This window comes from Dendrobium catenatum, unplaced genomic scaffold (assembly GCF_001605985.2).
Source record: "Dendrobium catenatum unplaced genomic scaffold, ASM160598v2 fragScaff_scaffold_1559, whole genome shotgun sequence".
NCBI lineage: Eukaryota > Viridiplantae > Streptophyta > Magnoliopsida > Asparagales > Orchidaceae > Dendrobium > Dendrobium catenatum.
Window position 1 is genome coordinate 26,248 of NW_021320021.1, and position 13,102 is coordinate 39,349.

The 13,102-nt window shown below is 34.9% G+C and overlaps 1 protein-coding gene across 1 annotated transcript in view; it reads left to right on the forward strand.

The window, feature by feature from the left end:
* Positions 1–2,385: 2,385 nt before the first annotated feature.
* LOC110096740 overlaps positions 2,386–13,102 on the forward strand; it is a 48,297-nt gene continuing 37,580 nt past the window's right edge. Inside the window, exon 1 of the mRNA XM_028700631.1 lies at positions 2,386–2,485. Within this exon, the coding sequence (XP_028556464.1) occupies positions 2,386–2,485 (100 nt within the window). The remainder of the gene's footprint in view (positions 2,486–13,102) is intronic.

A 13,102-nucleotide genomic window follows, 5' to 3' on the forward strand; every position in this document is an offset into this window, starting at 1 on the left:
CATAAAGGATGACTTCCAATATGCCAACTTTAGTAGATTTAGCATTGGGAAGCGTATCTCCCATAACTTAAGTCTTAAACCTGAATGGGTGTAAAAGATAAGATCCAACATGCCTAAATATGGCTGGATCACTGGCAGCTCTATCTACTCAAAATGCCATAAGAAAGGCTGTAGTAGATGAACCCGATTTCAACAACCAAATGATGAAAAGCTATCAAATCTTAGCACACCAAATCTGACAAGCTCAAGTGACTCAGATTGAAGCTTTCTCAAGTGGTTAAGAATCAGGATGCTACCAATATTTGGTACTATCAACTAAATCCAAAAATAATACATTTTCTCATAAGTCTATATCATAAAGCACAGGATTGGAAAAATCCAAAATCTCCAAAATCTAAGCTAAATCTATGACCAATAACTCCAACTAGTGGCCATTATAATAATGCTCACAACTACCCTAAAAAATAGAGGAAATTATAAATATTTATTTGGGTTCTATCATGTTGTATGCCGAGATCCCTAAATAAATATTTAAAATCACCTTTTACAACTCAAGCAACTTCAAAACAAAACTTAACATAGCTTAAAGTACAATATATAACACAGATCATAGTGCAAAAAAATCCCTCATTTATATATATGATCATACACATGAGGTACAAGTAAACTAAGACTCAAGACACTATAGGAGTACTGGCTATTGCGGATCTATGGCTTATGATTTTGATGATAGCAAACATTCTTATTTCTCTACGACTGCCTTATGTAGGACATTTCAGGTTCACACGATTGGACTGCAATTTGGAATCAGCTCAAGATTGGGTAGACTAGGTCTGAGTCAGTTTATACTCTTTTTTCCTTTCTTGAGTCTGTTGCATTTGGTGTGGTACTAGATGATTTTTAATCTTGGAAGATGTTCTATTATACCCTAAAGATTTCTATTTTTGGTAACATCATCCGGGACGATCTATCCAAAAATAGAAACCCTAATTAGGTCATCCTCATTAAGGCAATCGTCATTAGCTAATTTGCCTGGACGATACCTATATCGGCCAAGACGATAGTCTCAATTCAGAAAGAATCAGCCGCCATAATCAGTTTATGAATTCTTTGTTTTAGGAAATCAGCCAGGATGATATTCATATCATCCAGGCCGATCTAACTCAATTATGCCTAAATTAATCTGATATCTTTGGAAAGTATTAATGGTTGATTGATACGATCACATCGTCCAGGAAAATCACCGGATTAGCCGGGACGATGTCCTGAACGATCTACATCAGATAGCTAGAATTTAAGACGATGATCAGGACGATTGAAATCAGTTTTAAATTAATCGGCCTGGACGATAGTGTTATCGGCCAGGATAATGTAACCAATTTTCTTCTAATCGTCCCAAATTATCCCGGGCTGATGAGCTGAATTTGTACTGATCGGCCAGGATGATATACCTATCGTCCTGGATGATAATGTCGGCAACTTGCATTAATAAGATCATTTTGAGCTTTTCTATTTAAGCTTGGCATGACACTTTGTAAGTGTCTTTGGTAACCATTGTAGCTTCGTTCTTGTGGGGGAAACTTGAAGAGAAAGCTTGAAAGGGAGTGAGGAATGGGTGAAGTCTGAGAGAGGGAGAAGATCCAGTGAGGGGGGATTCCATACAGTTGCTTCGGTAGGCTTGCACCTTAATACCATCGGATTCAAGGCTTGTCTCGAGGGAAGTTCACCAAAGGAGAAGATCTCTTTGATGTCAAAGGACCCGGCGACTCCGCCGCACCAGGGAAGGTGGAAGTGATTTTGTAAGGGCTTCTCCGCCTAGCTGTGGGGGCTAAAGGAGAGACACTTATTTTAGTGCAATACTTGGATGGTGCCTCCAAGGAGTGGACGTAGGTCAAGGTTTGACCGAACCACTATAAATCTGGTGTGTTCTTTCTTATTATTTGCTTCCACATTTAATTTTCTCATTTTTTTGTGGTGATTTTGGTTTGTACTTTACTTAAAGTTTCTTCTTTACTGATTCACCACTCTCTTTATTTAGCCTTGGGCTAGTTATATAGGGCTTAACATCCCTAATAAACTTTCACAGGCACCACAAGGTACAATTCACACTACATGAAAAATGCCGAAATCCGGCGGTTTTTTCCGGCGGTTATCCTATTTTAACCGACGGTTTTTTAGACTACCGACGGCTTTACGACGGTTCTTGGGCCGCCGGAAAAAGTCGCGTAGGAAACTTTCACCGGCGATTTTTTACCAGCGGTTTATGAAGCCAGCGGTTTGCCGGCGGTTTGGACCGCCAGTTTCAACCGGAATTTGGACTGACGATTTTTCGGCCGTCAAGCCGCCGGTTATTTGACCGACGGCTCACCGGAGGTCTATTTACCGATGGTTCCCCGGCGGTATATTCAGTCGTCGTTTGTTTTTAAAATTGCCGCCCTCCGCCGGTTAACCGCCGGTTCCTTTAATAAAGCAGTTAATGAAGCAGGTAATAAATTACGAGAAGCAATTAATAAAGCAGTTAATAAAATACAAGCTGGTAAATAACAATTTCATTTCTAAGAAGTTTAAATATTACAAAACATTAAAATTCTACAATTCTAAATTACAAAAACTAATCAGAATCATCAAAACTATTTTCATCACTCTCAAGGGTATCTTCACTTTCATCCTCGTTCTCTTCTTCGCCTGAACTAGTTGAACTATTCACATCTTCTAACTCCATTTCAATAGTAGAGGTTGTAGTTGTCATCTCCTCAATTTCAACAGGCATACAACTTGACATCTCATCCTCTTGATGTGTAGTTGCTACAATGTATTGTTGATCAATTATTCCCCGTGCTTTTGTTTTTATAACAGCTAGCCAATCTTGTTTGTCTCTACGACCACTGGGATATTTGCTGAAATAAACTTGAATAGCTTGACTTGCTAACACAAATGGATCAAACTTTCTGTATCTTCTACTATGTTTAACATCTACTAAACCATATGCAGGATGAACCCTTGTGCCTCTATTCTGTACTGGATCATACCATTGACAGTTAAATAAGCATACAAAATTCTCATCTTCGCCTGGGTACTCCAAGTCAAGGACCTCATTCAGAATACCATAATAATTCACATCTTCTTCATGAGTGTTCCCTCATACACATACTCCACAATTTTCAGTTTTTCTTCCTTCACTCCCACGATTTGGTATGAAATTTGAACCATTCACTATATATATTGGCCAAGTTTTAACTTTTCGCATTGACCCAGCTAATGCTTGCAACATTTATCGAAACATTTGTTATCAGATTTTGTACCTAAAAAAATATTCAATATTTAGTATTTTTTATAATAAATAATATTTAAATTTTAAAAAAAAACTGTGCTCACATATGATCTGAACCAAGTTGGAAAATTCATTTGCACAGCTTTTTCAATATCCCTGAATCTGTCAAAGGCAAATTGCTTACGAAATACCTGGTGACAAATAATACTTTAGTATTTTAAATAAACATTACTAATTAATTATGTAAATTATGTTAGAAACTTACTCTAATATTGGCTCAACTTCTTCCAGTTCAGTATGTAATACACACAATTCCCGCTGTATTTATTTCTAAATCGTTGAGATATCTTTCAACACATTGCCACTAGGCTTTCCTTGCCTTCTAAATACTGAATAGTGTAGCATGTGAATGTTCTTCTACATCGAAGTCCATGTTACGACCAATTTTTGTTCTTGTACTCTACATGTGGCTCGAAATATTAGGGAGCAAAAGTGAGTTATTTCTTGAGACAAATATGCTTCACATATCGATCCTTCTGGTCGTCGTTTATTCTTATATATTTCTTCAACTTGTTCAGATATCTATTAATCATTACAATCATCGTGAAGTTAATAAAAATATGTTATCTCTATTAATTCAAAAATATTGAAGAATTAAATAAAATCTTAAGCTACCATTTACTTTTGGAAAGGATACATCCAACGATATTGTACAGGTCCACCAACTCTAGCTTGTAAGGTAGATGGACTGGAAGAGTGTTCCATAGAAATCAAAAAAAACCGGGGAAATATCTTCTCTAATTTTGTATAGGATGATTGGTATGTTATCCTCGTACCTCCGTAAAGCATTTTTCACTTAGTTAGATGAACAAAATCTTTGAAGAAAATGCTAAGCTCAATCAATGGATTATATGTAATCGGGTAACATACAGACTATATCGGAAAGAAGAACCTCCATAATTATGTGACAATCATGACTTTTGAGTCCAAATAACCTGTAGATTTCAAGTCACACAATCGGCTTTATATTTGATCCATAGCCATCAGGCATCTTTAAACCTTTAAACCACTGATATCATTCTTTTTTGCTCTACACGTGAAAGAGTAAGGAGCTTTTGGCTTCATTGTTTTCCGTCAGTTGTTGTTACTAACTCCAGATTTTTCTCTGACAAACTCTTTAATGTCCATTCCTTGCTTTGACATTATCTTACTCTCTTGCCTTTAACGTCCATAATTGTATTAAAAATATTATCCAGAAATTCTTCTCAATGTGCATAACATACAAGTTATTTGCTTATCAAATTAGTTCTCCAATAAGGTATTGGTCTGAAAATACTTTTTTTTAATCCAATTATGTTGACAGCCATAACGCCGAATATTTAGATTCGGATAGCATTGGATAATCAATAATTGTTGGAATGTTGGAAAGTCTCTGTAGTATATCATACCACTTAATCTGGGTGGAGGAGTGATCGCTCAATTCTGTTTTTAATAATGCTTCCTTATTTCTTCGGAACTGATGATTAGCCTTAGAAACATACGATGACAATCAAACCAGTATATTTTCCCTCCATGTTTTAATGTGAAAGCTTTACTGTTCTCTCATGCAGTAAGGACATGCTAATTTCCCTGCTGCTCCAACCAGACAACATACCATAAGCTGAAAAATCACCGATAGTCACAGTAAAGCAGCTTGAAGGAGAAAATTTTATTTTGTTGATATGTCATATGTGAGCACTCCTTCTTCCCATAATAATTTGAGGTCATAATTAATGGTGCAAAGAATATCAATCTTTGCTTTTCGATTATGTGGTCCAGGTATATCAGAGTTAAGATATGAACGGAGTATCATACACATCTCTGGTGGAAGGTTGTATGGTGTTAATATAACTGGCCAATAAGAAATATAGTGTAGCTGTTTGACTTATAGGAGTAAAACCATCAGTACATAATCCAATCTTATGTTGCGGGATTTCAGGCATCAAAATTAGGATGCACTCGATCAAAATGTTTACATGCTTTAGCATCTGATGGATGAGAAAGAACATCACTTTTTTTGCTATTTTCTCCTTATGTACTCATATGCCCTGCTGAACCTCATTGATGCATAGAGCCGCTGAAGTCTTGGAATGATTGGTAAATAAAACAAACGGAAATATGGCACATCTTTCTTTGGATGACGTTGTTTTCCCGAGTTTTGCTTAACGAGGAGCATTGCAGGTGCGACAAACAACTTCTACTGCATCATCTTTATAGTATAACATACATCATTCTATAACAATCAAATCTTGTAGCCGTGAAGACCCATCTTGGTACTAATTTCTTTGTTCGGTCAAGTCTGAGGGAATTAAATTGCCAGCTGGATTATGTTCCTTCATAAGACAATAACGTCATTAAAACACTCACGGGGAATATATACTCAATTTTTACTACCTAGCATCCTCACTACATGGAATATTTCGAATCTGTACTGCAACCTTCCCAAATTGGCTTTTGAGCTGAATGTAATAATCAAAGAATTTTTGTGTCTCTGCATTTGGTGGCTCTTCCACATCAGAACTTAAATTATGATCTGCTACATCAAAAATAAGGTTTCATAGGGTACTACTCATTTGATCTTCATCAAATGTTTCATAAGTTGTAGAGAATGGTATGACCATCTCTTATGGCGTCGTACTCGCCATGTGATGTCCAAATCAATTAGTTTGGAAGGAAATCCCCTACGATATAAATCAAGCTTCACATCATCGGGCTTGAGAATGCATAGATCTTTTATGATTTCGAACATTGGCAATTCTAAACATCTTATCAAACTGATAAGGAAGCAGTTGAGATGCAACTTGAATGAAAAGTTTCAACTCTCCTCTATTAAAATTCACTGTCAATCCCTTTGTCGACGCTGTTGCAACAATCTGTGTATAACATCCAATATCTCTCTCTTGGGATAGTCATTTGGACGTGAAGCAAACGTCCACCTACATAAGTTATGAAAATATTTATTAGGAAATAACAATCTGTATGCTTTTGTTTGTGCTGATTCTTCTACGTTGATCAAGACTAGAGAGGGGAGTTGAAGGTTAAACTTGAATTGTTGATGCTATATCAAAGCCTTGTGTTTTTCAAGTTGATCAAAAAAGGACTATTAGTCTATAATGAAACTTCATTTCTATCTATGGGAGAAGATCGATAGTGATGAAAGCAAATGAAACTTGCACTGAAGCATCTAAATGAATTGTATGAGATCGAAATTTGCTTCAACAATCCCAATGCTTGCAAAACTCATAGCCCTAAGCTTGGAGGCTTTCTTTGCACATAGAAATTCATAAGCTTCAATCTCATGCGTTCCATCGAGCATGGCTTGCAAACATGAAAGGAGCTTGATGTGGACCCAATCTTGCTTGAGATTTTCATTTGAGACTTCAACATGACCCAAAGCATTTAGCACAAGAGAGCTCAAGGAAATTACAAGGTACATATTATAGAGAGTTACAAACATTACTTTTTATTTTGACCTGATATGAGGATAATTAATTCCGAGCCATATATTATATATTGTTATAATGTTTTAGTGGTGCAAAAATAATAATCTAGCTGGTGGTAAGTTGTTTTGCAAAGGGAATGGCCTGTTGTGGAAAGCTACTTCCTAGCTGTAAGGTTTGGCAATGTAACCTCGTTTTCAACATATAATTTCTACGGCTCATTGGACGCAGCCTCAAAACTTTATCGATGCTAATTTGAGAGGTAAGTAATCAAAAAGAAATTCAATTGCAATTCATTTTTTCAATTTTTCTTTTTGCTGAATATAATAAATTATTTTTATTTCAATTTTATTGATTTTACTTATTTATGCATAAGTTCAACAACAACTAGTATTATTCCACATTGCATGATATTTTTCTCCGCTATGTCCTATTATAAGCGTCAAATCTTTATTTAATCTAATAAAAAAATTATTTCTATCTTCGATCTACCCTAAAAAATCTATACTTACTAAATTATTAACAACATTTAGAGTATCTAAATTCATCCAAAATAACTCTAACACTTGCTTATGTCTACTGAGAAAAAGGAATCAAAGAAAAAACATAAAATATACCTTAAAATAAAAATCTAGGGTTGAAAACTTGAAGTCGGCCGGCGGTTTGGGGTCGGACTGGGTCAGCGAGGTCGGACGTCGGAGTGCCGGTCGGATTTGGGTCGGCGGTTGGATAAGTCTCGTCGGCGGCCGGTCGTAGAACGTTTGTCGGTCGCGGTCGGACGAGCAAAGGGGAGCGGAGGCGAGGGAATCGAGAGAGAAAGAACGAGAAAGAATGAAATGTGAGTTGCGGGTTTGGTCGTTTTAGGGCACTAACCAGCGATTTTCCGGCAGTCCAAACCGCCGGTACAACATTACTTATCAACGGCGGTCCGGACCGCCGCTAAACTGCCAGTGAATATTTGAAGCCGGCGGTTTGCCGACGGTTTTGTGACTGCCGTTAATACCGGTGGTTTTATGTATAAAAAACACCGGCAGACCGCCGTTAACAGACGGAGGTTAAACCGCCGGCTAAACCGCCGGTAACACCGGCGATCCATGAACCGCCGGTTGGAATCGCCGGTAATAGCTATTTTTCCTATAGTGTCACAAGAAAATAAAAAGACAAGGACATGTTAGAAGAGGAAAGCTTGTAAACTCTTTATATGTCTAATAGCCTCAACCAAAATTTGGAACTCTAACTGAGCAGTCTGAAGCTCCTCCACAGCTCAGGTCAGCAAAGAGTCAGCTACCACCATCTCTTAGTGTAAAGCTTGGTAGTGCTAATACTCCCTCCTGGTGAGGTGGTTTCATCGGTCTCTCCTCTCCCATAAGTAAAACCTCTACGACATCACATGCCTAACATCTCTCTAAAGGTTCTTCATGAGGGTTGTCAGCCTATGAAACTCCTGGGACATGCTTAAAGAGCTCTGATGATGCCTCCTCAAGGTCGCTGCACTACTGCCAAACCTATCGTGGATGTCGTCAACCATCTCCCATCATCTAGTAACCCTCTCCTCCAGCTTTGAAAGTGTAGATTTGGTCTGTAAAATAGAAAGGGACCTCAATCTCTGGATGTAGGACTCCACCTCATGACACATTGACTCCTAAAAAAGTAGCTCAATAGTACTCACCGCCATAATTGGCAAGCAACCCAAGGAGCCAGTCAACAAAAGAAATAAACTCGATCCAAGACTCTATAGATCTTAGATAAATGCTCAAAATAAGATCCCTCAAGAGCTCTGCAGTGTAGTTACACCTATCAACACTCCTTAAAACTTATGGTAGGGGATATGGCATGGGATCTTTGAAGTAGAATTGGCCCCCTCATGCACTATAAAAGAAATCACAAGCAATCAATATAATGGCAGATAAGATTATAATGCATCAAAATGAATTAACTTAAGATAAATGTATACCTATTGGAGGGCTCATAGAGTCAATAGAGTAACAAGTATGAACAGAAGAAGGGCCCGTAATGTCAGTCGGGGGGCACTCTGGAAAGAAGGAAAATCTCATAGGTACCAAGTCTGAGGTTGCTGGTGCATACGACGGTATCCCAAAATACTCTAAAAGTAAGATTGCATCGGCTCTCAAAAGACTCCTCAGGATAGAAAGGCTCATAAGGGTATACTAGAAAAGAGAAGTCGCCTAGAGGGTCCAGCATATTGTAGCCAATAAAGTGTGATCTCTTTGATCTATGTGAACTCTTATCGGAGTGTCCGAGTAAAGTGTAAATGTCTACGGACATCCAAGAAGATGAAGTATGCTGGGAGCCGGCACATCTACACGAAGGCTTGATAGTCTCAGCACAAGGTGGCTTGGGTGCCATATCTGGAGCTTTAGGTGGAGAAGGAATAATACCCCCATCAATAATACGGGCCTCAGTGTTTATTCCTGTATTGAGAATGAATTACATAATTAATATTTAATTAAATTGATGACTAACAAAAAGGGGGGACATGAAAGAGTATTATACAATTCATATCGTTGGAAGTCAGGAATGGAAGCAAGGTTACACTAGAGATAATAACACTAGGAAAGTAGTTGGCACATGTATGATTAGAAACCTGAATAATTTTTTATAGAAAATATTTTGCTTGTAGAATGATTAAAGCATAATTTGTTAAGTATCAGCCAACTATATGACAAAGGGTATAGTTAATTTTTTTCCCACTAGCTGTATATTAAGCCTAAATGTAAATTATTTTTTATATGGAACCAGGGTAAAAAATATTTATATGCCATATTTAAATTGTATTAAAACTCCTAATACTTTTTTCTTAAAAATAATTTCTGATGAATCATGGTTATGGCATAAGAGACTTTGTCATGCTAGCATGAAAAACCATAGGAAAATTACTCAAAAGGAATTGGTTCATGGTATACCAAAACTAGACTTTACTAAGAATCATCTTTGTGATGTATGTCAATTAGAAAAATAGGTAAAGTCCTCATTTGATTCTAATAAGGATCTTAGAACTAGCAAACCATTGGAGATTATTCATATGGATCTTTTTGGACTGGTTAGCACTGTAAGTCTAGGTGAGAAGGTATAAAGATTTGTGATAGTTAATGATTTCTCAAGATTCACATGGGTTAAATTTTTATTTCATAAGAATGAATTATTTAAGGAATTTAGAGATTTTTTAACTTGAATTAAGAGGAAACTAGGGTGTCAAATTTTAACAATTTAAAGTGATCATGGAGGTAAATTTAAAAATGAAAAAATTGAAGATTTTTGTAAACAATTTGGATTATATCATAAATTTTTACACCTAAGACCCCTCAAATGAATGGAGTTGTCAAAAGAAAGAATAAAATATTAATTAAAGTTGTTAAAGCTATGTTGGCAGAATATTCACTTCATAAATATTTTTGGGTTGAAGCTGTTAGTAATACATGTTATGTTCTAAATAGGAAGAACATAAGGTCTAAATTGAATAAAACACCCTATGAGCTTATTAAAGGGAGAACAATTAACTTGTCATATTTGCATATTTTTTGATGTAAAGTGTTCATAAATAATAATGGAAAATCTTCTTTAGAAAAATTTGATCCAAAATCAGATGAAAGAATTTTTCTTGGATACTCTAATATTGAGAAATTATATAGAGTATTTAACAAAAGAACTTTAGTAGTTGAGGAGATAACACATATTGTATTCGATGAGTATGACATTTTGAAAGAGCCAAGTTTGGAAGAGGATGATATAAAAAATAAGTCCTAAAGGATTAACATGATTGATTTAAATAAAAATTTGGAATAAGAAAACCCTATGCCTAGAGATTTGAATTTTTTAAAAAATTACCCTAAGGAATTGATTTTAGGTGAACCCGGTGAGGATGTTAGGACTAGGCATGGACTTAGCAAAGAAGTCAATCATTCTACTTTTATTTCAATAATAAAACCCACAAATATAAATCAAGCACTTTCAAATAAATTTTAGATTTTGGCAATGCAAGAAGAATTAAATCAGTTTGTGAGGAATGATGTTTGGGAATTAATTGCAAGGTCAAATGATCTAAGTATAGTTGGAACTAAGTGGATATTTAAAAAAAATGAATGACTCAGGAGTTATTATTAGAAATAAGGCTAGATTAGTGGCTAAGAGGTATAATCAAATTGAAAGGATTGATTTTGAGGAGACTTTTGCCCTTGTAGTGAGACTTGAAGCAATTAGAGTTTTGTTATCCTTTGCAGGTTTTAGAAGATTTAAATGTATCAAATGGATATTAAAAGTATATTTTTAAATGGGGTGATTCAAGAGGATGTTTATGTTGAATAACCTCTAGGTTTTGAAAATTCAAAATTTCCTAATCATGTTTTTAAATTAAAAAATATATTATATGGATTGAAACAAGCACCTAGAGTTTGGTATGAGAGATTAAGAAATTTTCTATTAGAGAGATCTTTTGAAAAAAGAAGTGTGGACACCACTTTTTTTTGAAGAAATTGGGAGATGATATACTCATTATTAAAATTTATGTTTATGATATCATTTTTGAATCTTTTAATAAAAATTTTTGTGATAAATTTTTCAAACTGATGAGCAATGAATTTGAGATGAGCCTAACAAGAGATCTTAGTTATTTTCTTGGTTTTAGCATTAAGTAAACTGAGGAGAAAATATTTCTTAGTCAGTTAAAGTATGTTAAAGACATCCTCAAGAAGTATAAAATGGATAATGCTAAATTAGTTAGTACACCTATGAGTTCCTCAATTTAGTTGGATAAGGACCCAAAGAAAAAATCTATTGATCAAAAGAAATTTAGATGAATTATTAGATCTTTTCTTTATTTGATAGCTAGCAGACCATATATTATGTTTAGTTTTTATTTGTGTACTAGATTTAAATGAGATCCAAAAGAATCACATTTGATAGCTGTAAAAAAGATTTTGAGGTCTCTTGGAAACTCAGAACTTAGGGATTTAATATCCTAAGTACAGCTCTGTATTTGAAATTATTAGATATTCAAATTCAGGCTTTGTAGAATGAAGGTTTGATCAAAATAGTACATCTGGAACTTATTAATTTATAAGAAATTTCTTAGTTTCTTGGTCCAATAGAAAATAGAATTTCATAGCCCTATCTACTACTAAAGCTAAATATATTATCTTAGGAAGTTGTGTGGCATAAGTTCTTTGGTTGAAATAATAGTTAATTGATTTAGAGTTTACGATAGGCACTATTCTAATTTATTGTGATAACACTAGTGCCATTTGCATTTCAAAAAAATCTATTCAATATTCTATAACTAAACATATAGATATAAGGCATCATTTCATTAGGGATCATGTATCTAAAGGAGAAATTAAATTGAATCATTTTCAACTGAAAATAAACTTGCAGTCATTTTGACAAAACCACCAGCCTTTGATACTTTTAGTATATTAAGAATAAGGGTAGGTGTGATTGATCTTAATTCTTAGATAAATTCTTCTGTAAACTTGATAATATTATTATGTATGCTTTAATTTAATTTTACTCTTTTTGCTTGTTAATGTTTTTTTTTTGTGTGTATTTTAAAATTTTGGTTTTATTTTTTATGTTTTGTTTGATTTGGACATGAATCACATATCAAAAGTTTTGTTTCTAGTTTTTCATGCTGAATTTTCAAAGTGTTATATTCGTACCATACGAAATTATTTTTGCACTGTATGAATTCTGTAGCATGTCTATTATTTTGGAGTTGAATGCAAAAAAAAGGATTTCTTATATATATTATATTGTACGATGTCATCATCATCCCGTACGATCTGTATAATTTCATATGTACGCATGTAGATGATTTTTCGAGTAGAATCAATTTTTTATAATTTATCGTACGAATGAAATTTTATTTCATTTGTACAAACTATGTGTCATTCTCTATGGGGGATAAACCTAATTGTCATTAAAACAATCTTAAATAACTAATTATCTTGGACGAACACCTTCTTGTCTGTATAATCATATGGTCAAAAAGTCTGTGCAAAAGGATGCTTCATAAGTTGTGTGATTATAAAAAGTTATTTCATTTTGGACGTTATCATTCGTCCATACAAAAAAATTTTTGTCCCGTGCGATCCCTAGATCATACATACGAATCCATTTTCATACTGTACCATTTTTCTTTAAATAGGAGGGCTTTAGAATTCATTTTCATTCACTTCAACTTCCTCCTTGAATCCTTCTTAACCTAGGAATGACCAGTTCTAGCAAGCGTGGTAGAGTTTCTAAGGGTTCATCTTCCAGGTGTAGGGACGACAAATTTCTGTCTAGAAATAACGAGGATTCCTTCTTCAGGTTTATAGCTTCTAAATGACTCCCTCTA